This window comes from Macaca nemestrina, chromosome 1, assembly GCF_043159975.1.
Source record: "Macaca nemestrina isolate mMacNem1 chromosome 1, mMacNem.hap1, whole genome shotgun sequence".
Lineage (NCBI taxonomy): Eukaryota > Metazoa > Chordata > Mammalia > Primates > Cercopithecidae > Macaca > Macaca nemestrina.
In genome coordinates, this window is record NC_092125.1 from 223808928 (window position 1) to 223834626 (window position 25699).

General features: G+C 42.5%; 1 protein-coding gene across 14 annotated transcripts in view; it reads right to left on the bottom strand.

The window, feature by feature from the left end:
- The window catches only part of LOC139364414 (kinesin family member 1B), a 178600-nt gene that overhangs the window by 144020 nt on the left and 8881 nt on the right, over nucleotides 1–25699 (bottom strand). For 13 of the 14 annotated variants that reach the window (XM_071100985.1, XM_071100974.1, XM_071100980.1 and 10 more), the window contains one exon: nucleotides 12944–13124. In XM_071100985.1, coding sequence (XP_070957086.1) covers nucleotides 12944–13049 — 106 coding nt within the window. In that variant the 5' untranslated portion in view covers nucleotides 13050–13124. Of the gene's footprint in view, nucleotides 1–12943; nucleotides 13125–14690; nucleotides 14926–25699 lie in introns of those variants that run through there. The other variant, XM_071100961.1, reaches the window with a different exon arrangement.

Consider the following 25699-nt stretch of genomic DNA (forward strand, 5'->3'; position numbering starts at 1 on the left):
GTGTGGCAACACCGTAACTTTATATTAAGTTTAGTAACCAAGCAAGTTTAGGGCTTATTAAAAATCCCAGTGATATCTTCAGCACAATCCTCTGCCCTAAAAGCCTCCTATACCAACAATTAAGAAAAATGGCAGCTGGGCGCGGTGGCTCACGCCTGTAATCCCAGCACTTTGGGAGGCCAAGGCGGGTGGATCACGAAGTCAGGAGATCGAGACCATCCTGGCTAACACGGTGAAACCCCGTCTCTACTAAAAATACAAAAAATCAGCCAGGCATGGTGGCGGGCGCCTGTAGTCCCAGCTACTGGGGAGGCTGAGGCAGGAGAATGGCGTGAACCCGGGAGGAGGAGCATGCAGTGAGCCGAGATGGCACCACTGCACTCCAGCCTGGGCGACAGAGCGAGACTCCGTCTCAAAAAATAAAAAGAAAAAAAAAAAAAAGAAAAGTGGCACACAATAAAAATATTTTATATACTGCTTATAAAACCAAAACCCATAGGCAACTCCCTCTCCTCCTCATGATATAGGAAATATAGTAAAACCTATGGCCATAAAGAATATTTGCGCAAAAGATCTACAATCATAAAGTTCCTTAATCATTAACAAATTTAGTTTCCTATTTTTCATAAAACAAGGATAAATGTACTATATATGTTCACTGTCTACTCAATCCCAGAGTATTAAAAATATATACAAGATGAAAATAGGAAAAAAAAATTATAACTCTTCTATAAAACATGCTACTTAGCGTACACATTGAATAAACTCTCAGTTAACAATTCTGTTCTTCCTAAGCAAATTTTGAATGATTATAAACAGAGATGATTTGGAAGGCCTAGATCTCAACCTAAGCTGCCCAAAGACATGTAAACTGATTATCATCTGCCCCTTCCTCCCAGCTTTTTCCTCATAATTTCCCTCCATCAAGAAAATAAATCAAAATAAATTTTAATCTAACAGTTAAGTTCAAAGTAAGCACAGCTATTCAGCATTACTGCACAGAATAGTAAAATTTACTTAATAAATATTTTGAGAGGTGATATGCTCTCCAATAGTAAGGGTTCTGGAGACAGCTCAACTTCATTTTCTACTTCCCTCAATTAATAGATACGTGAGCCCAGGCAAAACAGCCAATAATACCTCTTTGTCTCAATTCCTTCAACTGTGAAACGGTGAAAGAGTACCTACCATATAATTATTGCAAGGATTCAGTAAGTTAAAATCTGCCTAATTGTGCTTGGCACAACTTAAGTGTTTGTTGTTGTTAATTACTAATTACAGTATTTTTTTCCCGCACTAAAAGGCAATTGTTTTTTGAGATGGAGCACTGAACACTGTAGGGAATTTTAACACAGTGGTGGTGAGTATTTGTGGATCTAAACATATCTGACCATAGAAAGGGTACATATATGATAGTAAAAATATGATATTATTAATATAATCTTTTTTTTTTTTTTTTTTTAAGACAGAGTGTTGCCCTGTCACCCAGGCTGGAGTGCAGTGGCACGAGCTTGGCTCACTGCAACCTCCGCTTCCCAGGTTCAAGCATTCTTCCCACCTCAGCCTCCCGAGTAGCTAGGATCACAGGCATGTGCCACCAGGCCCAGCTAATTTTTTTGTATTTTTAGTAGAGATCAGGTTTCACCATGTTGGCCAGTCTGGTCTCGAACTCCTGAGCTCAAGTGATTCACCCGCCTTGGCCTCCCAAAGTGCAGGGATTACAGGCGTGAGCCACTGCACCTGGCCTAAAAGTCAATTTTAAAATCTCCCATTTTGCCTCCTCAAGTTTATTCACAGCTAAAGGAACTCTTCAGTAACAGACCAGAACAATGTGGTACGGAAAGAGTAAGTGTAGTTAAATAATTTCCTCATAGTGTTGCTTCTGATACTTCTGGCCCTACAGTTTTCTGGTAAGCCAAAACCAAAAGGGCTTCTCAGACATGACCTACCTTTCCCTGCCATCCCTCTCAATTACAAGTCATGCACCGCATAATGACCTGTCAGCGGGCTGAACACATGAAGGTCCGCATATCTGAGTGGTCCCATAAGATTATATTAATAGGCCGGACGCAGTGGCTCACGCCTGTAATCCCAGGACTTTGGGAGGCTGAGGCGGGCAGATCACGAGGTCAGGAATTTGAGACCAGCCTGGCCAACATGGTGAAACCCCGTCACTACTAAATATACAAAAATTAGCTGGCCGTGGTGTTGGGCACCTGTAATCCCAGCTACTTGGGAGGCTTAGGCAGGAGAATCGTTTGAACCTGGGAGGCGGAGGTTGCAATGAGTCAAGATTGCACCACTGCACTCTAGCCTGGGTGACAGAGCAACACTCTGTCTTAAAAAAAAAAAAAAAAAAAAAAAAAAGATTATATTAATAATATCATATTTTTACTATCATATATGTACCCTTTCTATGGTCAGATATGTTTAGATCCACAAATACTCACCACCACTGTGTTAAAATTCCCTACAGTGTTCAGTACAGTAACATGCTATTCAGGTTTGTATCCTAGGAGCACTAGGCTCTACCACAGAGCCTAGGTATGGAGTAGGCTACACCCATAGGTTTGTGTAAGTACACTCTATGCTGTTCGCACAGCAAAATCACCTACCGACACATTTCTTAATGCATGACTGCATTTAGACGCCCTTTCTCGGTGCTTTCCTAACAGTCAGCACATTGCTTTGATTATTTATCTCCATCTAAGACAATACTAAAATCTCTCTGAAAGCTTTTACACCTAGGCTTGCTGAACAACAAAAATCTAATTTCCTATAGGTGCTCTCAAAAACCTAACTTCATATTTCTTATTCTTATCACCTGTATGTATGTACAAGGCATTCATCACTAAACAACACAACTAAGAACAGCTTTCACCTATACAGTGCACATTCCTTGATAAACAGGTACTACCTAAAACTGAACTATGAATGCCTGCTTTGTCTAATATAGAGCCAGAAGTAGCATCCCTTTCACAGTCTTGTGAACTGCATTCCAGACTTTGCTAGCTGCCATTACACCACTTCGCACTTCACTAGGCAATTACTAAAAGCAATCACCACCACGATATTGGCTAGACTTTTTTAAATGAACTCCAAAACACCTCTTGAGAGTTGCCAAGAAGGCATTAAAAAAAAAAAAAAAAAAAAAATTGGGCATGGTTGCTTTCTCCTATGAGAAACCAACAAATGCACATATAAAGGCAGTACAAAGTTTACTTTGGATTTTAATTATGACAATGTCAAAGACTACAACAACAACATGCAAGTAGCAAAGAAAGGACGCTGCCACCAAGATGATTTTACCCAGTATCTCTCTTAGCCATTTTGATGTGAAAAATATTTATTTAGGTAAAGAAGCTTATTAAATTATATCATGTAATAAAAAGAAACTGGCCGGGCGCGGTGGCTCAAGCCTGTAATCCCAGCACTTTGGGAGGCCAAGACGGGCAGATCACGAGGTCAGGAGATCGAGACCATACTGGCTAACACGGTGAAACCCCGTCTCTACTAAAAAATACAAAAAACTAGCCGGGCGTGGTGGCGCGCCTGTAGTCCCAGCTACTCGCTCGGGAGGCTGAGGCAGGAGAATGGCCTGAACCCAGGAGGTGGAGCTTGCAGTGAGCTGAGATCCAGCTATTGCACTCCAGCCTGCGCGGCAGAGCAAGACTCCGTCTCAAAAAAATAATAATAATAAAATAAAAAGAAACTCCAAATACACAATAGCAAAAACTCCCTCCAACTCAGTGACAGGTTCAATTATTTCTGCCTTTAAACTTATATTCCCACTGAAAATTTAGACATTAAAACTAACCACAGGCTTAGCATGGTAGCTCATGCATGTAATACTAGCACTTTGGGAGGCTGAGGCAGGAGGATCCCTTCAGTCCAGGAGTTCAAGACCAGCCCGGGCAATATAGTGAGACCCCATCTCTACAAAAAAATTAAAAGTTAGCTGGGTGTGGTGGCTGTAGTCCCAGCTACTAGGGGAATGAGGTAGGCAAATCACTTGGCCCCAGGAGGTTGAGGCTGCAGTGGGCCATGACCGTGCCACTGCATTCAGTCTGCTCAACAGAACAAGACCTTGTCTCACACACACACAAAAAACTAACCACAAAAACAACTTATATAATTTTTCAAATAGTATGCTATATAGTATACATGATTTCATTTGATCCTCGCAAACTGAGACAGCAGACTGGGAAGGCATCAGCAATATTTCCACTCAATAAATGAAGAACCTAAGGCTCAAATGTCTGATAACAGAGGATGAATATAAATGAAGTATGGTTCATAAATAGAATAGAATATTAAGAAGCTACTGAAATCATGTTCTTGAGGAATATTTAAGAAATGAGGCCGGGCACGGTGGCTCAAGCCTGTAATCCCAGCACTTTGGGAGGCCGAGACGGGCGGATCACGAGGTCAGGGGATCGAGACCAGCCTGGCTAACACGGTGAAACCCCATCTGAACTAAAAAAAAAATACAAAAAACTAGCCGGGCGAGGTGGCGGGCGTCTGCAGTCCCAGCTACTCGGGAGGCTGAGGCAGGAGAATGGCGTAGACCCGGGACGCGGAGCTTGCAGTGAGCTGAGATCCGGCCACTGCACTCCAGCCTGGGCGACAGAGGGAGACTCCGTCTCAAAAAAAAAAAAAAAAAGAAATGAGGGCCAGGTGTGGTGGTTCACACATGTAATACCAGCATTTTAGGAGGGCAAGGTAGGAGGATTACTTGGAGCCAGGAATTCAAGACCAGCATGGGCAACAAAGTGACAACCCTGTGTCTACCAAAAAAAAACACAAAACTACCCATAAATACTTAAATACACTCAATCCATCTTCACATCGGTTTTTCATGTTACTGAAAGTAATGGATATATCATAAGAAGAAAACAATATTTAAGGTAATTTCCATAACATCTTCTAGCCATCCAACTCTATGCAATCCCCTTTCTGCACTCTGAGTGCTATTTGAGATGGCACTTCTAGATCACTATGGAATTAAAAATGGTTCAGGCCGGGTGTGGTGGCTCATGGCTTTAATCCCAGGACTTTGGGAGGACAAGGCAGACGGATTACTTGAGGTCAGGAGTTTGAGATCAGACTGGCCAACATGGTGAAACCCCGTCTCTACTAAACATACAAAATTAGCCAGGTATGGTGGCGCCCACCTGTAGTCCCAGCTACTCGGGAGGCTGAGGCAGGAGAATGGCATGAATCCGGGAGGCAGAGCTTGCAGTGAGCCGAGATTGCACCAGTGCACTCCAGCCTGGGTGACAGAGCAAGACTCCGTCTCAAAAAATAAATAAATAAAATAAATAAAATAAATAAGCCAGGCATGGTGGTGGGCGCCTGCAGTCCCTGCTACTCAGGAGTCTAAGGCAGGAGAATCCCTTGAACCCGGGAGGCAGAGGTTGCAGTGAGCCGAGATTGTGCCACTGCACTCCAGCCTGGGTGACAGAGCAAGACTGTGTCTCAAAAAAATAATAATAATAAAATAAAATAAAAAATAAAAATGAAAACGGTTCAATATCTAGGAACACATTTGTGTTCTAACGTTTGTCCTGAATATTAAAGCATATAATTACACTTTTAAAAAACCAACAAAACTAGTTGTAATATACCCGTATTACAAAATTTCAAAAGTTGTATAGAAAAATAGTAACATTAAAAATATGAGAAATAACTTGTTCAGCAGCAATAAAAAAATTAGAAGATAGAAAAAGCAAACTAAAAAACAGTACATATAATCCAATTACGTAAAAATCTTAATATGTGTAAAGTGCAAGGAAAGGATTAGAGGACTACAGATTCAGATGTTAATGGTAGTTCTCTCTGCATGGTGACGTTAGAAATAATTTTGCTTGCTGGGCGCGGTGGCTCAAGCCTGTAATCCCAGCACTTTGGGAGGCCGAGACGGGCGGATCACGAGGTCAGGAGATCAAGACCATCCTGGCTAACACGGTGAAACCCCATCTCTACTAAAAAATACAAAAAACTAGCCGGGCAAGGTGGCGGGCGCCTGTAGTCCCAGCTACTCGGGAGGCTGAGGCAGGAGAATGGCGTAAACCGGGGAGGCGGAGCTTGCAGTGAGCTGAGATTCGGCCACTGCACTCCAGCCTGGGCGACAGAGCGAGACTCCGTCTCAAAAAAAAAAAAAAAAAAAAAAAAAGGAAAAAAAAGAAAAAAAAAGAAATAATTTTGCTTGTGTCAGTATCCATCAAAACTGAAAGAACGGGCAGATCACTTGAGCCCAAGAGTTGGGACCAGCATGGGCAACATGGTTTTTTGTAGAAACTCTCTCTACAAAAAAATACTAAAATTAGCCAGGTGTGGTGCCACACGACTGTGGTCCCAGCTACTGGAGAGGCTGAGGTGGGAGTACTGCTTGAGCCAGGGAGGGCAAAGCTACAGTGAGCCAAGATCATGCCACTGCACTCCAGCATGGGTGATAGACCCTGTCTCAAAAAAACCAAAAACAAACTGAAAGAAAAAAGTACCAAAAAAAATCCATCCAAAGCAGCAGTTCGCTGTGGTTAAGGAGGTAAGAATACAGATGACCTTTCTTTCTCATTTCTTTATTATTCACAATGTTCATAATTTACATACATTTACATTTATTTTCATGTGGTTATAGTAATTTATACTAGAAAAAGTATACAAATTTAAATGCATTACTTTCTTTTTGTTTGTTTGTTTTTTTGTTTGTTTTTTTTTTTGATGGGGTCTTACTGTCTCACCCAGGCTGGAGTGCAGCGACACAAGCTTGGCTCACTGCAACCTCCACCTCCCGGGCTCAAGAAATCTTCCCACCGAGTAGCTACAACCACAGGCGCGCACCACCATGCCCAGCTAATTTTTTGTGTTTTTGGTAGAGACAGGGTTTTGCCACCAGGCTGGTCTCCAACTCCTGAGCTCAAGCAATCTATGCATCTCAGGCTCCCAAAGTGCTGAGATTACAGGCATGAGTCACCAAACCTGGCCTAAATGCATTACTTTCTGTATTTTTTTTTTTTTTTTTTGAGACAAAGTTTTGCTCTTGTTGCCCAGGATGGAGTGCATTGGCACCATCTCAGTTCACTGCAACCTCTGCCTTCTGGGTTCAAGTGATTCTCCTGCCTCAGCCTCCCAAGTAGCTGGGATTACAGGTGCCCACCACCACACCTGGCTAATTTTTGTATTTTTAGTACAGATGAGATTTCACCATGTTGCCCAGGCTGGTCTCGAAACTCTGACCTGAGGTGATCCACCCGCCTTGGCCTCCCAAAGTGTTAGGATTATAGGCATGAGTCACTGTGCCCAGCCTAAATGCATTACTTTCTAAACTCTCTTTCCAAATCTCCATTTTGCCCTTCCTCCATCCCAAATTTTCTTTCTTTCTTTCTTTTTTCCTGAAACAGTGTCTCACTCCATTGCCCAGGCTAGAGCACAGTGGCGTGATCACAGCTCACTGCAGCCTTGACCTCCAGGGATCAAGTGATCCTACCACCTCAGCCTCCCTAGTAGCTAGGACTACAGGTGCGTACCACCACACCCAGCTAACTTTTTTGTATTTTTTGTAGAGACAGGGTTTCGCCATGTTGCCTAGGCTAGTCTCAAACTCCTGGACTCAAGCAATCCGCCTGCCTCAGCCTCCCAAAGTGCTGGGATTACAGGCATTGAGTCACTCCACCCAGCCCCAAATTTTCAATAGTGGACATGAAATCATTATTTCTATCAGTTACGCTGTGCGGCATTTGGTTTAGAAATGTATGTGTGAATGAAAAAGCCAGTAAGACATATATAAACAGGAAAAAAAAGTCAGAGCTACTTCTATACCAACCAAGATTGGGCGCTGGGGGAAAAAAAAGATCCTGGCAAAGGCAGGTTGTTAAATATATGAATGAAATTCACCAAAGGGCAAGAGACAATTTGTGGGTAAAAATAAAGTAAAATAGCACAGTTCAGTCACTTGATGGAGTGTACCTCATATTATATGTGAAAACCAATTTCATCTACCTCCTGTTTTTGAATGCATTTATACAGGTTTAATGTCTCCAGATTTACACAAATAACCTAACCATAAATGTAAGTGGTTAGATCGTTCACTTTGACTCATTTCCCTTTTTACCAAGTAATTAGACAATAAGAAATGCTTCTAAAGTGGGAGAACCTTGGAATATAATGGGATATTATTGAACAGAGCTATTTGCATGTGCTTGGGACTCCAAAATGTCAAGGCAGTAACATTTATTTTTGCCACAGAAAATATTTCCTCCAAGACCAGAAAGTGCTTCAATAAAATAGCTACTTCTCAGTTTTCAGATTTAGCACATTCCCTAAAGTACTCTTCATACTCTTCTACTTTTTCTTAAGAGTTTATGGCAGAAACATTCTAGTGCATTCCATCTGCAATCAGTTATAATCCTTGTGAGCAGCAGTCCAGGCCAAAGCTTGCCAGCAAAGCAGCCTTTTTAATGCAGCTAACACATGTGTACAGCATATTCATTTCCAACAAGTCTATGTTCAAAATGCATGCCCACTTCCGATCTAAGCCCAACGGAGTTTAAAAAAAAGTCAATAATACTTTCTAAACATAGCATCTGTCACACAAATGTTAAAAATCTCTCACTTAAAAATTATTTAGCATATATATTAGTCAAATTACTAAGAAATTGCCATAGAAGGCTGAAAACAGAAACAGAAAACAAGTAGAAAACGGAAAATGCAAGTATCTACAGAAAAAAGTTCCTCATACAATAGATACAATGGTTCTCATATCATTAATTGCTTTCGAAGAACAGATACCTTTCAAAGGAACCAAACTGACTGTAAATCTCCAAGCCAGGACAACGTATTTAGCTAGAAAACTAACCGCCATTTTTGCAAGACTGATTAACCTACTGAGGATTTTTGTTTCAGTAGACTAATGCTAATTTAAAAGTCACAAATTACTCCTGCCGAAATTGTACATGCAGGGAAACGATGTGTTATAATCAGCTGAGGGTAGGAGTACCATTATCTAGTCCTAACACTATCACTAATAAGCTCTAATAAGCTACAATTCTGAAATTTTTCCCAAATATACTATATGGTTTTGTTTGTTTCTTTGTTTATTTTGAGATGGAGTCTTGCTCTGCCACTCAGGCTGGAGTGCAGTGGCACAATCTTGGCTCTCTGCAACCTCCATCTCCAGGGTTTAAGCGATTCTTCTGCCTCAGCCTCCCGAGTAGCTGGGACTACAGGCGCGCATCACCATGCCCGGCTAATTTTTGTATTTTTAGTAGAGATGGGGTTTCACCATATTGGCCAGGCTGGTCTCAAACTCCTGACCTCGTGATCCACCTGCCTCGGCCTCCCAAAGTGCTGGGATTACAGGCTGGAGCCACCATGCCCAGCCCAAATATACTATATGTTTAGTTTAAGTCTTACGTCCCAAGGTCCAGCTTAAATGGAATATCATCAATAAATCCTTATATTTGCTCTTTGCCAAATTCACATTTACACCTTTTTTGTTGTTGTTGTTGTTTTTGAGACAGTGTTTTGGTCTTGTTGCCCAGGCTGGAGTGCAGTGGCTCAAGTGAATCAAGTGATTCTCCTGCCTCAGCCTCCTGAGCAGCTGGGATTACAGGCACACTCCACCATGCCCAGCTAATTTTTTGTATTTTTAGTAGAGGCAAGGTTTCATCATGTTGGTCAGGCTGTTCTCAAACTCCTGACCTTGGGTGATCCACTCACCTCGGCCTCCCAAAGTGCAGGGATTACAAGCATGGGGTCACTGTACCTGGCCTATACTTTCTAATAATCCTTTTTTTTTTTTTTTTGGCTGGGTGCAGTGGCTCATGTCCATAATCCCAGCATTTTGGGAGGCCAAGGCAGGTGGACTGCCTGAGCTCAGGAGAGGGAGACCAGCCTGGGCAACATGGTAAGACCCCATCTCTACCAAAACTACAAAAATTTGCCAGGCATAGTGCTGCGCACCTGTGGCCCCAACTATTCCAGAGGCTAAGGTGGGAGGATCGCTTGAGGCCAGGAGGAGGAAGTTGCAGTGAGCCGAGATGGTGCCACCGTACTCCAGCCTGGGTAACAAGAGTGAGATCCTGTTTCAAAAAATAAAATAAAATAATCATCCTTTGTTATGACAACTACCACTTTGATCACTTTTTATCCTGTATTGAAATTATCTTGGCCGAGCACAGTGGCTCACACCTGTAATCCCAGCACTTTGGGAGGCTGAGGCAGGCGGACGACCTGAGGTCAGGAGTTCAAGACCAGCCTGGCCAACATGGTGAGACCCCATCTCTATTAAAAATACAAAAATTAGCCAGGTGTGGTGGCAGGTGCCTGTAATTCCAGCTACTCAGGAGGCTGAGGCCGAAGAATCACTTGAACCCGAGAGACAGAGGTTTCAGATCAGGAGTGGGAGACCAGCCGCTGGTCTCCCAGAGACCACACCACTGCACTTCAGCCTGGGTGACAGAGCAAAACTCCGTCTCAAAAAAAAAAAAGAAAAGAAAAAAAAAATTATTTTAATATGTCTAGTCTCTCCAACCACAAATTTTAAAAACTATTTGAGGGAGGCTGGGTACAGTGGCTCATACCTGCAATCCTAAGACTTTGGGAGGCCAAGGCGAGGATCACTCGAGCCCAGAAATTCAAGACCAGCCTACACAATACAGTGAGCCCTCGTCTCTACAGAAAATAAAAAAACACTAGCTGGGCATAGTGGCACATGCCTGTAGTCCCAGCTACTTGGGAGGCTGAGACAGGAGGATTGATTGAACCTAGAAGGTCAAGGCTGTAGTGAGCCATGATTGCACCACTGCACTCCAGCCTGCGTGACACAGTGAGACCTCGTCTCAAAAAAAAAAAAGAAAAAACAAAAAAAACAGCCAGGCGCGGCAGCTCATGCCTATAATCCCAGCACTCTGGGGGGCCAAGGCAGATGGATCACTTGAAGTCAGGAGTTTGCAATGAGCCTGGCCAACATGGTGAAACTACATCTCCACTAAAAACATAAAAATGAGCCAGGCATAGCGGCGGGTGCCTGTAATCCCAGCTACTCAAGACACTGAGCCAGGAGAATCGCTTGAACCCAGGAGATAGAGGTTGCCGTGAGCCAAGATCACACCACTGCACTCCAGCCTGGATGACAATGTGAGATACTATCTCAAAAAAAAAAAAAAAAAGTTCCTTAAGAGCAGGGTCCCATGGTATAACTCTGTGATCCCTACAGCCTAACATTACAGCAAACTTGCAAATCGGATAGAAGGGTTGGAAAGGATACTTAAGGCAGAGCAGAGCCACTCAGCCTATTGTCTAGAAAGGTTTTGGACAAAGTATGGTGGAAAAGCCAGTAGGCATTCAGCATTGTACTGAAAACAACCCTCTTCGGTAGCCATATATAAGTAAAATATGTAATATTACCTCCAGTTTATAGCTGAGGAAACCAAAACTTGGCCAGGCATGGTGGGTCACGCCTGTAATCCCAACACATTGCAAGGCCGAGGTGGGTGGATCACCTGAGGTCAGGAGTTTCAGACCAGCCTGGCCAACATGGTGAAACCCCGTCTCTACTAAAAATACAAAAATTAGCCAGGTGTGGTGGCAGGCCCCTGAGATCATGCCTGCACTCCAGCCTGGGTGACAGAGTGAGACTCCATCTCAAAAAAGAAAAAAAAAAAAGAAGCTTTATTGAGATACAATTTACATACTATAAAGTTCACCGGCTTAAAGTATCCAATTCAATGTTGACTTTTGCATCTCTTTTTCTTTGATAATTTTTCATAGGATATAATTCACAGAACTGTTGGCAATATTGACATAGAAGAGTGAACTACAATGGTACAGTTGTTAAGCCTTCTACTTTTAAGTTTTTTTAAATATATATATGGGATCTCAAAAACAGACCCTTTTTTTGAAGCAGGGTCTTGCTCTATTGCCCAGTCTGAAGTGCAGTGACAGGAACACAGCTCACTGCAGCCTCAACTCCTGGACTCAAGTAATCCTCCTGCCCCGGCCTCCCAAAGTGCTGGGATTACAGGCATTAGCCACCACATCCAGCCTTCAAATATTTTTTTAAAAAAAGATTGTTGCAAGCCCTTATCTGTCAAGTTCAGAGAAGAGTATAAGCAATGGAACATTCAAAGTCGTATGTGAACTACCTGAAATGTGAGCTACAATATCTAGCTAGATTTTGGTGGAACAAACATTTCCACCAGTAGAATCCTCTACACAGAACATTGGCAAATGGAGCACAAGCTAATGAGGTTAGAATGTGTACTTCAGCAGTAACTTGTGCCTGAAAGGGTGATGATTCTTCTGTATCACAAAATTACAGATTTAAAGACAGTAGAGCCTACCTCTATTTTAATTGATAATTTGCCTATGGACCCATATCAAGAAATTTGGTAGTGCAGGTATAAAAGAAACAACTTAATTCATTTTTTTCCTAAGCAATTCTACAGAGAAACAAACTATGAAGCAATTACTGATAATTTTAGTAATAATGTGTAAGTTTACTATATATTATATCCATTGCCCAACTCAAAATCACTGAAAACTTGTCAGATCATCTTGGCAAAATCAAGTATCATTTAAAATCTAAAAAGAAAAACAATGAATCTTGCAGCCTCAATAGGTATATTTCACATTGGGACTCAGCAAAAAGCACTGTTTATACCTTTATTATCATTAAAATTTCAATTTAATAAGCATAAACACTTGCTAAATTAGTTCAGTTATTCAGGGTTTCTCAATTGTATGGGATAAAATTATAGTCCATATTTAAATATACTACAGCAAACACCACAGAGGGGAAAACATTCAATGGATCATTCACAATAGCAAAGTTCAAAGTGTTAACATACAAATGTTCATCTATTCTGAACACAGCAAGAAGACAGGGAAAGGAAGAAAGGAAAGTAAGATACACAGCTGAGAGAAAACAACATGTACTCACTGGTCGAGTTGCCTTGCATCTGAATGATGCATTTGGATTCCTTGCTGGTCTCTCGAGAATTGAAGGGCCTTACCCGGACAGCCACCTTCACTGAGGCTCCCGACATTTTAATGGCCTTGTTATATATATGCAGTCCAGAAATAAAGAACCAAATCTTCTTTTGAAGTTATAGCCAAGTTTCCTTTGAAAAGAAAAGGATTCCATATGAGGTAGTCAGAATTAAAGCAAGCACGGGCTAACTTAAGCATAAGAACTACTATCTTAGTTCTATTTCTGTTTCCATTTATAAAAACGATGTTCATCGCATTTCTCCCATGCAAATCTTTTTTTGTTTGTTTTGTTTTGTTTTTCAAGAGACAGGGTCTTGTTATGTTGGTTTTTGAACTCCAGGGTTCAAGTGATCCTCCTGCCTCAGTCTCCCAAGTAGCTCGGACTACAGGTACACACCACTGTGCCTGGCCTCCCCTACAAATCTTATATTCTCAACAGTAAATTATTAAATAGAAAATTAAAGACTAAAATTTGTTTCCCTTTTCTATTATCTCCTTCTTAAAAAAGTCCCTACTTATTAATAAAAAACATAACTACAAAGTAACACGTATCTCTCTCTGTGTGTGTTTCTGGATCAATCTTCAATAATAAATGAAAACATAAAATGTTTATTTGCTAAAGAAGTTCCTTAAACAGATAACTTTCCATGGGCAAATCACTTACTACTTCTCTTTAAAGAAGGGCATTGGGCCAGACGTGGTGGCTCATGCCTCTAATCCCAGCACTTTGGGAAGTCAAGCTGGGTGGATCACTTGAGGTCAGGAGTTCAAGACCAGCCTGGCCAACATGGTAAAACCCCATCTCTACTAAAAATACAAAAATTAGCCAGGCATGGTGGTGTACGCCTGTGATCCCAGCTACTAGGGAGGCTGAGGCAGGAGAATTGCTTGAACCTGGGAGGTGGAGGCTGCAATGAGCCTGAGATCGTACCACTGTACTCCAGCCTGGGCAACAAGGCAAGACACCATCTCAAAAAAAAAAAAAAAAAAAAAAAAAAAAAAAAAAGTGCACTGAACTCTCTATACGTTAATTATAGTTTGAAACATTTGGTTACATGATGTATATACTGTGTAATTAAACAGCAAAGGACAAAGACACTTTCTACTCAATTCCTTTAACTATGCAGTGATTTCTTCTCACTTCTGGGTTTTCTATTGTTTTGTGTTTTTTTTTTTTTTTTTGAGACGGAGTCTCGCTGTGTCTCCCAGGCTGGAGTGCAGTGGCGTGATCTCGGCTCACTGCAAGCTCCGCCTCCCGGGTTCACGCCATTCTCCCACCTCAGCCTCCCAAGTAGCTGGGACTACAGGCGCCCGCCACCGTGCCCGGCTAATTTTTTGTATTTTTAGTAGAGACGGGGTTTCACCATGTTAGCCAGGATAGTCTCGATCTTCTCACCTCGTGATCCACCCGCCTCGGCCTCCCAAAGTGCTGGGATTACAGGCTTGAGCCACCGCGCCCGGCCTGTTTTGTGTTTTTTTAAGATGGAGTTTTGCTCTTGTCGCCCAGGCTGGAGTGCAATGTCACAATCTTGGCTCACTGCAACCTCTGCCTCCCAGATTCAACAATTCTCCTGCCTCAGCCTCCCGAGTAGCTGCGATTAGATTACCAGCGTGTGCCACCACGCCCAGCTAATTTTTGTATTTTTAGTAGAGATGGGGTTTCACCATGTCAACCAGGCCAGTTTCAAACTCCTCACCTCACATTCACCTGCCTCGGGCTCCCAAAGTGCTGGGATTACAAGCGTGAGCCACTGCGCCCAGCCAATTTCCTTTAACTTCGAAGATCCCTCAGATATATCACTGACTCATGGCAGAGTCAAATCATTACATTTCACTACTGAATGAAGTAATAGGAAAAATGTGAACATTTTTTAGAGGAATAGTTTCCCTCCCAACAGAACAAAGCCAACACTACTGTGTGAAAAGAATCCAAGTAAGTAACTTCTGTAAGAAACAACCAGCAGGGTGCGGTGGCTCACGCCTGTAATCCCAGCACTTTGGGAGGCCAAGGCAGGTGGATTACTTGAGGTCAGGAGTTCAAAACCAGCCTGGCCAACATGGTAAAACCCCGTCTCTACTAAAAATACAAAAATTAGCCAGGCATGGTGGCACGCACCTGTAATCCCAGCTACTCGGGAGGCTGAGGCAGGAGAATCGCTTGAACCCAGGAGGTAGAGGTTGCAGTAAACTGAGATCGCCCCACTGCACTCCCGCCTGGGCCACAGAGTGAGACTCCATCTCAAAAAAAAAAAAAAGAAAAGAAACAACCAATTTTTCTAGTCAGAAAAAACTCTACACTCTATCCAATATAGAATCTTTTTCAAGAATAACCAAACAAAGGAAAAATCTAAAAAAGAAAAGTAATTACGAATCCAATTATCAGGAACCATTACAGAACTTACCTGACCAACATTTTTTCCAGATAATTAGGAATGCTAACCTCCAACTACACAACACTATAACCCATGTGTTCCCAGAAAAGGAAAAATAAATAAAATAAAAACGAAAGTCACTGTCTACCTCAATGCCCTACCTGTCCAGGCTACCGTACAGTGGCACAATCATAGCTCACTGTAACCTTGAACTCCTGGGCTCAAGTGATCCTCTCACCTCAGCCTCCCAAATAGCTGCGACTACAGGCACACACCAACACACCTAACTAATATTTTATTTTATTTGTAGAGACAAAGTCTTGTTATGTTGCCCAGTCTGTTCTCAAACTCCTGCCTCAGCCTTCTAAAGTGCTGGGATTACAGGTGTGAGCCACCACATCTGGCCCCTAATTTTCTTAATAGCATCATCGCTATTTGAAATTCTTGTTTTTTGGAGCATGTCTATTGTCCATCTTTCACAGTCTCTCACTCCACCACTAGAATGCTCGGAGATCTCCTGTCTTGCTGGCTAGCACTTACAACAGTACCTGACATAAGAGTTCAGTAAATGTTGATGAAATGAATTAATGAAATATATTTCCCAGTTGTGAGAATTATCTGTTTAAGTCCTTTGCCCAGTTTACTGATTTTTTTCCAAATGTTTACATATTTTTGTATTAATGTTTTTCTATTTGCTACAATGTTTTTTCTAGTCTGTTTCCCATTTTATTTTACATTAAACTGATGGTTCTTTAAATATCAAATATTTTTATGATTACATGTATCAAATGAGAACTTAGCATTTATTAACCTTCCCAATCAATGTAGCATGACTTATATTCACTAGTTGAGTACTATGCCGAGAGAATGAATGATGCATTCAGAAAAAGCAAGACATAAAACACATTCCAACCTCCCAGAGTTCCCTTTGAAATACAGCCATCATCTTAACTCTCCTCTTGTCCAAAAACCCATTATCTTCTCCCCTAAACTAGCAATCTCTGCCAATCTACCCTTGTCTATCGACAGTACTCTCCCAAGCCCCAATACCATAAATGTTGGAGTCATCTTTGTCACTACCCTTTGAAACCTATTATTACCAACATTATTCACAAAATACCATATGGAAACTTTTAAGATATAAAGTTGCTTTATTCTATCCCTTCCTTCCTCTCATTCCCACTGACATTACCTCAATCTATGTCCTTACTACCACATACCTAGGATACTTATAATAGCTGGACTGTTGTTTGAGCTTTTAATCTTTGATCCGATAGTCCTTACAGAGTTCTATGAAACAGAATGACACGGGGGTCTTTTGAAAAACAAAGGAGTCTAGACTCTCCCAGTCTGGTATTCAACAGTTTCCAGATGGGCCCCAGATATGGATTTGTTGATTTGGGTTAATTTTCAAAGATTGTGTTACAAATACCCAGCTAAGAAGCACTGCTTTAAACCACTGCTTAACCCTGTTGCAAGATCAACCCCTCTAAAGCGTGACTTTCAACGTCACTTCCAATAGCAAGAACGTCCTCTTGTTCCTAACATGGAAAAAATGACTGCAAATTGGTTTTTAAAAACCAAATCTATAAATTCGTAAGTTTATGATACTTCTTTTTAAAAAAACTTCATTAATAGATCAATGGTTACAGAGAGAAAAAGACGCATTATCCTGAAAACAGCAAATAAAACAGAAGGAAGCATACATTTACTCTGTATAGCCTGTATAAAATATCCAGGATAAGCAAATAGTCAATGAGGGTAAGTTCTTTTTTTTTCTTTTCTTTTCTTTTCTTTTCTTTTTTTTGAGATGGAGTCTCACTCTGTCACCCAGGTCAGGCTGGAGTGCAATGACACGATCTTAGCTCACCGCAACCTCCTTCTCCTGGATTCAAGCAATTCTCCTGCCTTAGCCTCCTGAGTATTACCACGCCCAGGTAATTTTTGTAGTTTTAGTAGAGACGGGGTTTCACAATGTTGGCCAGGCTGGTCTCAAACTCCTGACCTCAGGTGATCCGCCTGCCTCCGTCTCCCAAAGTGCTAGGATTATAGGTGTAAGCCACCGCACCCGGCCGAGGGTAAGTTCTTTACAGAAAAATTCTAGCTAATAAATGCAGAAGAAATGAAAGAATTATAGAATGTTGCCTTTTCCCAACTTTTTTTTTTTTTTTTTTGAGACGGAGTCTTGCTCTGTCACCCAGGCTGGAGTGCAGTGGCCGGATCTCAGCTCACTGCAAGCTCCGCCTCCCGGGTTTACGCCATTCTCCTGCCTCAGCCTCCCGAGTAGCTGGGACTACAGGCGCCTGCCACCTCGCCCGGCTATTTTTTTGTATTTTTTAGTAGAGACGGGGTTTCACCGTGTTAGCCGGGATCGTCTCTCGATCTCCTGACCTCGTGATCCGCCCGTCTCGGCCTCCCAAAGTGCTGGGATTACAGGCTTGAGCCACCGCGCCCGGCCTTTTTTTTTTTTTGAGACGAAGTTTCGCTCTTATCACCCAGACTGAAGTGCAGTGGCAAGATCTTGGCTCAGTGCAGCCTCAACCTCACAGGTTCAAGCGATTCTCCTGCCTCAGCCTCCCGAGTAGCTGGGATTACAGGTGCCCAACACAACACTGGGCTAATTTGTGTGTTTTTAGTAGAGATGGGGTTTCACCATATTGGTCAGGCTGGTCTTGAACAAAGGAAATACACAGCTTAGTAAGTATTCTTGCCCCACTCCTCTTAAAATAAAAACTTTTTTAAAAAACCAAACCCTGAATAAAATCAAGCTTTAGATCTGACTACCGGTTTAGAAGACATGTAGGGAGGAAAGAAGCAACTTACATGACACATCAAAGATGTAAACAGGCAAATTCAGTATATGAAACAATCTACAGAACAAATCAACCAGTTTCTTCAAACAGCATAATAGGGGAGACAGGGTTTTATAACCCTGGGCTTGTGGGCCAGGTATAGTGGCTCATGCCTGTCATCCTGGCACTTTGGGAGGCTGAGATGGGTGGATCACGGGGTCAAAAGATCGAGACCATCCGGGTCAACATGGTGAAACCCCGTCTCTACTAAAATACAAAAATTAGCCGAATGTGGTGACATGCACCTGTAATCCCAGCTACTTGGGAGCTGAGGCAGGAGAATTGTTTGAAACTGGGAGGCAGAGGTTGCAGCGAGCCAAGATCTGAACACTGCACTCCAGCCTGGTGAGAGAGTGAGACTCTGTCTCAAAAAAAAAAAAAAAAAAAAGAGACTTGTATTATTTATCAACCAAGTACAATGTTTTTGTTTGTTTGTTTGTTTGCTGGTTTTTGAGACAGGGTCTCACTCTGGTTGCCCAGGCTGGGGAGGGAGTGCAGGGATATGATCTCAGCTCACTGCAGCCTTGACCTCCTGGGCTCAGGTGATTCTCCCACCTCAGGCTCCTGAGTAGCTGGGATTACAGGTACATGCCACCACACCTGGCTAGCTTTTGTATTTTTAGTAGGGATAGGGTTTTGCTATGTTGCCCAGGCTGGTCTCGAACTCCTGGACTCACGCAATCTTACAGCCTCGGCCTTCGAGTGCTGGGATTACAGGTGTGAACCACCACACTCAGCCTAAAAATACATTTTTTAGATAATCAGGGCAGTCTGAAGATAGGCTGGGTATTAGATGATATTAAGGAATTTGTTAGGGGATGACAGAACAAGATTGCCAAAATGTTGATAGTTGTTGAATACCGTAGATATAAATTTTAAAAAACAAAACAAAACTTTTTTCTTTTGTATTCTACCTAGGACCTACCAAAGTGCTGAATGTTACAAACAAGAAAGGCTGAAACCTCCTTGGTGGGCTTTAGATATACAGTACTACATATTTGTAACTATGAACCAAAACATTAACATCTCTAATACCGAATGTCCCCATACATACCTTTTTCTACAGACTACCTGACTCTTCTACCTAGCTATCCTTCCAGCATTTCATTCAGTCTCACACAACTAAAGCCAAAACCTCTCTCCCCCAAACAATATCAGCTCTTTGACCTCCTTTCTATTTCTTTTTAATGTTCTCACCATTCTGCTGTTCTCACACAGGCTAAAAGCTTGCTTTGTCTATCCATCTAATCAGTCACTAAATTACATGACATATCTATAAAATCTCTCCATTTCTACCACCACAATTATCTCTTGGGCTTTCAATATTTCTCACCCAAGGCCTTCTTAACCAGCTTTCTCTCTTCTTCCTACCCTATCCATACTACACAATATCCCCATTTTCTTTTTTAAAAATCTTTTTTATTATCTTTACCACAGTTACCCAATTAGGTGAATTATCCCTTTTCATCTGCCCTATCTGTACCACACAATACTGCCAAGATTCACTTTCCTGAAGTACAGATCTATTTCCATCACTGTCCACTTCAAAATCCTCCAAGCTCCCCGCCTGTCTACCAAGCAATGACTGAACTCCCCACAATGGCATTCAAAGTGTTCTGCAACATAAACCACCTATTTTTACAAGCCCACATGAACACTGCCTTCCAGCCACATTCTTTTACAACCACCCACCAGAGGGCTTCCAGAATGCATCCCAAGTTTTTCTGCCCCTGTGTTTTTGCTCCAACTTTCCCTTTCCCCACTGTGTCCTTCGTCTTATTCTTTTCAAATTCCAATTTAGTCTTCCAGGACCTTCTCACTTGCTCCTGTCTAAAGTCTTGATAGATTCTCCCAACCCCAAAACCAAATACAATTGCTTCTCTATTTAATACTTTTCAAATCATTGACCTTGCTCAAGGCAGAATAAATTACTTTTTTTGTTGTTTTGTTGTTTTTTTCAGATAGAGTCTTGCTCTGTCAAGGGAATCATGGCTCACTGCAGCCTCAACCTCCCAGGCTCAAGTGACTCTCTTGCCTCAGTTTCCCGAGCAGCTGGAGCTACAGGCGTGCACCACCATGCCCGGCTAATTTTTTGTTTGTTTGAGACAAGGCCTCACTTTGTCCACCCAGACAAGAGTACAGTGGAATCATCTCAGCTCACTGCAGCCTCAGCCTCGAGTAGATGGGACTACAAGGCACGTCCCACCACACCAGGCCTTAGTCAAGTTTCTAATCCCCTACAAGAGGGGTCCTCAACCCCCAGGCCACAGAGTGGTACAGGTCTCTGGCCTGTTAAAAACCAGACCACACAGCAGGAGGTGAGCGGTGGGCAAGTGAGTATTATTGCCTGAGCTCCTCCTCCTGTGAGATCAGTGGTGGCATCAGAGTCTCATAGAAGTGCAAACCTTACTGTGAAACGTGCATGTGAGGGATCTAGGTTACACGCTCCTTATGAGAATCTTAACGCCTGATGATCTGAGGTGGAACAGTTTCATCCTGAGACCATCCCCCCAGCCCGTCCATGGAAAAACTGTCTTCCACAAAACCAGTCCCTGGGGCCGAAAATAATGGGGACGGCTGCCCTACAACACAGGATGGGTCTTGAATACAATAGTTAATCTTTTTGGTTGAATTCCTATTTATTGGATGTCAACAAACTAACATTTAAATAGCATTAAATAAAAAACATAAATTGGGGCCAGGCATGGTGCCTCACGCCTGTAATTCCAACACTTTGGGAGGCTGAAGTGAAAGAATCGCTTGAGGCCAGAAGTTCAAGACTAGCCTGGGCAACATATTGAGACACTCTCCACCAAAAAGCATTTTTGTTTCAATTAGCTGGGTGTGGTGGCATGCACCGGTAATCTTAGCTACTGGAGAGGGTGAGGTGGATAGATCACTTGAGCCCAGGAGTTGGAGGCTGCAATTAGCCATGATTCCAGCACTGCACTCCAGTTTGGACAACAGAGCCAACGACATCTCTTAAAAAACACAAAACAAGCTGGGCGTAGCAGCTCACGCCTGTAATCCCAGCACTTTGGGAGGCCAAGACAGGCAGATGGCTTGAGCCCAGGAGTTCAAGACCAGCCTAGGCAACATGTGAAACCCTATTTCTACCAAAAAAAACACACAAAAATTAGCCAGACATTGTGGTGTACTAATAACATCTATCCTTTTTAGAAGTTTGTATCTAATTACTTTCCCAAAACAACCTAAACCTAAATATTTTTTCTGATTTTACTTTCTCCTGGTAAAACCTTCAGGCCGGGCACAGTGGCTCACGCCTGTAATCCCAGCACTTTGGGAGGCCGAGGTGGGCGGATCACGAGGTCAAGAGATCAAGACCATCCTGGCCAACGTGGTGAAACCCTGTCTCTACTAGAAATACAAAAACTAGCTGGGTGTGGTGGCACGTGCCTGTAGTCCTAGCTACTTGGGAAGCTGAGGCAGGAGAATTGCTTAAACCCAGGAGGCGAAGGTTGCAGTGAGCTGAGATCACACCACTGTACTCCAGTCTGGCAACAGAGCAAGACTCCGTCTAAAAAAAAAAAACTTGAAATCATCTTCAAAATTTTGTGAAAATTTTATCCAGTCATTGGAAGCTACAGTTAAGTGGACTACAGAAAGTTATTCTGTTACTTCTCTACTACAATAAACAGTATCTCTATTATAATAGACATCCATCAAAGACTTACAGCTTCAAAACTCCCTGGCCCTTTAAAGAATTACTTACGTAAGTCTGAAATCAAGTTTAAAACCCAGCGAGAAACAATAATTTTACAGAGGTGTTTTTTGTTTTGTGGTTTTGTTTTGTTTTTGAGACAGAGTCTTGCTCTGTCACCCAGGCTAGATGGAGTGCAACAGCCGTCTCGGCTCACTGCAACCTCTACCTCCCAGGTTCAAGTGATTCTCCTGCCTCAGTCTCCCAAGTAGCTGGGACTACAGGTATGTTCCACCACACCTGGCTAATTTTTGTATTTTTAATAGAGACAGGGTTTCACTATGTTGGCCAGGCTGGTCTCAAACTCCTGACCTCGTGATCCGTCCGCCTCGGCCTCCCAAAGTGCTGGGATTACAGGCGTGAGCCACCGCACCCAGCCTACAGAGTATATTTAAGAAGTTAAAGGAAAACAACACTTCTCAATAATTAGCAAAACAATACATCTTCCAAGTTTTGAAAACCAGAGCAGAAAGACAGGTAGAAAAGGTAACCATACATACTCTAAATCACTTACACAGCCTGAGTTCTAAACTGTTCCTCTGACCACTTTTCCTTATGACATACAATTAGAAGCATTAGGAAAGTGGAATGGAGCAAAAATTCCAGAAGCATTCACTAACATTAAAGAGACAATAAAACATTTAGGTCTAATTCATTTGAATTTTTCTCAATTTTTGCCCAATTGCTTAATTTTGATCTTGTGGAATTCCCATTTGCCCTCAAAGGCACTTTGGATTATAAGGAATCTAAGGAGAAGACTCAAATCAATCTTTCAGCAAAGTGATAAACAAGAATGAAATAATAATAGTTTTTTGGTTGGTTTGTGTTTGTAACATCCCTTTTCTATAGAAACAGCCAGGATTATATTCCTTAAAAAATGATCAGTTCATGCCATTGCCTCTCCTTAAAAACCTTCAGTTGGATGCCACAGCCTCAGAGCATAACCTAAAAGTTCAAGGGCCTCCACAATCCAACCTACTTCCCCTGTCTCAGCTTTCCCTGCCTAACTCTAAGCCTTCTTCTCCACTAGCCACCACCTTCCTACACTACACACATGGATTCCTAGAAGCCCAATCTCCCTTCTCAACCTATTACAAGTCCACATCTTTCAAGGACAAGGTCAAATGAGACCATGGAGCAGGAAGCATTAATTCATTTCTTAATATCCATCTGCTTTTCTGAGTAAAACGGCATACCTTTTTTTCCTTTGCTCCATAAAACTGCTCTACTGATTCCTCACTTTTCCATTTATTTCATTCTGCCCCTATGTTACAGTCAGTAATTCCCTTACCTCTCATATACTGATACTTTAATTCAGTACGTTTGTTAGAATTAAGCAGAAATGTAGTCTTTTAAATTCCATATTAGAATTAGCCAGGCATGGTGGCGCATGCCTGTAATCCCAGCTACTCAGGAGGCTGAGGTATGAGAATCGCTTGAACCTGGGAGGCGGAGGTTGCAGTGAGCCAAGATTGCACCACTGCACTCCAACCTGGGCGACAGAATGAGACACTGTCTAAATAAATTAATTAATTCAATATTAGCACAGTTTGTCATACAAAAACCAATTTGTAACAAGTAGCTATTTAAAAGATAATCTCTTCCTCTGAATTACGTTTTAAAGCGTGAATTATAATTTAAAGAATGAATAGGTACCCCAAAATAAATTTTTGTAGCTAGAGATCTCCTTTTGAGATGCTATGATAAAGTCCTCCTTATATCACATTTTGCATCTTTCAGTCCAATACTTTCCATGAAGACCAAGCAGGTTTTCGGACCAAACACTGTGCTGCTGACAATGGATATACTGATAAAATGGCCCCCCAAATTTTAAGCATTGGTCTGTGTGTGTCTGTGTGTAGTCACTATTTATTTTTTATTTTTGACTCTATGGATAAAAGTTAACCATGGGCCATGCTGTGGAAGTTCAAAATGAATCATATATTAGAAAATCAGGCCGGGTGCAATAGCTCATGCCTGTAATCCCAGTCTTTTGGGAGGTTGAAGTGGACGGATCATTTGAGGTCAGGAGTTTGAGACCAGCCTGGCCAATATGGTGAAATCCCGTCTCTGCTAAAAATACAAAAATTAGCTGGGCGAGGTGGCACATGCTTGTAATCCCAGCACTCAGAAGGCTGAGGCAGGAGAATTGCTTGAACCTTGGAGGTGGAGGTTGCAGTGAGCCAAGATCGCACCATTACACTCCAGCCTGAGTGACAGAGTAAGACTCCATCTTTAAAAAAAAAAAAAAAAAAAAAGGCCGGGCGCGGTGGCTCAAGCCTGTAATCCCAGCACTTTGGGAGGCCGAGACGGGCGGATCACGAGGTCAGGAGATCAAGACCATCCTGGCTAACACGGTGAAACCCCGTCTCTACTAAAAAATACAAAAAACTAAAAAATACAAAAAAAGCCGGGCGAGGTGGCGGGCGCCTGTAGTCCCAGCTACTCAGGAGGCTGAGGCAGGAGAATGGCGTGAACCCGGGCGGCGGAGCTTGCAGTGAGCTGAGATCGGGCCACTGCACTCCAGCTTGGGCGACAGAGCGAGACTCCGTCTCAAAAAAAAAAAAAAAAAACCTTCTTTCTGTATTCTAACCCAATTCAAGGATCAGACTATACAAGAATAGTCTCCTGACACATCAGATTTTCAATCTTCAATATGGCTAAACAGGCTCAGTCACACTCCCCAAATGTTTTAACTACTATCTGGCCAGGCACAGTGGCTCATGCCTGTAATCCCAGCCCACTCGGGAGGCTGAGGCAGGAGAATCATTTGAACCCAGGAGGCAGAGGTTGTGGTCAGTCGAGATCGCGAGCCATTGCACTCCAGCCTGGGCAACAAGAATGAAACTCCATCTCAAAAAAAATGGTGGCACGTGCCTGTAGTCCCAATAACTCCAGAGGCTGAAGGAGGAGGATTACTTGAGCCTGGGAGATAGAGGCTGCAGTGAACTGTGATTGTTCCACTGTATTCCAGCCTCGGCAACAGAGTGAGACCTTGTCTTAATAGATAGATAGATAGATAGATAGATAGATAGATAGATAGATAGAGAGAGATAAGATAAGATAGACAGATACGTGCTAAATGTTTTCAATAGCTTCTGTAAGTAAAAGAAAGAAATGTTCTTCAAATACCTTTAAAAAATAAGTAAAAAATAAACAGGGCAGTGATGCATGCCTGTAGTACCCAGCTACTCTTGAGGCTGAGGTGGGAGGGTTGCTTGAACCAAGGAGTTTGAGGCTGCCATGAGCTACGATCACAATACTGCACTCCAACCGGGGCGGTGAAAAAGTGAGACCCCTTTTCTTTCTTTCTTTTTTTCTTTTTTGAGATGGAGTTTCGCTCTTGTCGCCCAGGCTGTAGTGCAGTGGTACCATCTTGGCTTACTGCAACCTCTACCTTCCAGGTTCAAGCGATTCTCCTGCCTTCGCTTCCCAAGTAGCTAGGATTACAGGTGCCTGCCACCAAGTCTAGCTAATTTTTGTATTTTTAGTAGAGATGGAGTTTCTCCATGTTGGTCAGGCTGGTCTCAAACTCCTGAACTCAAGTGATCCACCTGCCTCGGCCTCCCAAAGTGTTGAGATTATAGGCATGAGCCACTGCACCCAGTCACTAAATTTATTTTTAATAGAGGTGAGATCTTGCTTCACTGCCCAAGCTGATCTCGAACTACTAGGCGCAAGCGATCCTCTCACCTCGGCCTTCCAAAGTGCTGGGATTACAGGTGTGAGCCACTGTCCCCAGCCCTAGTACGTATCTCTTT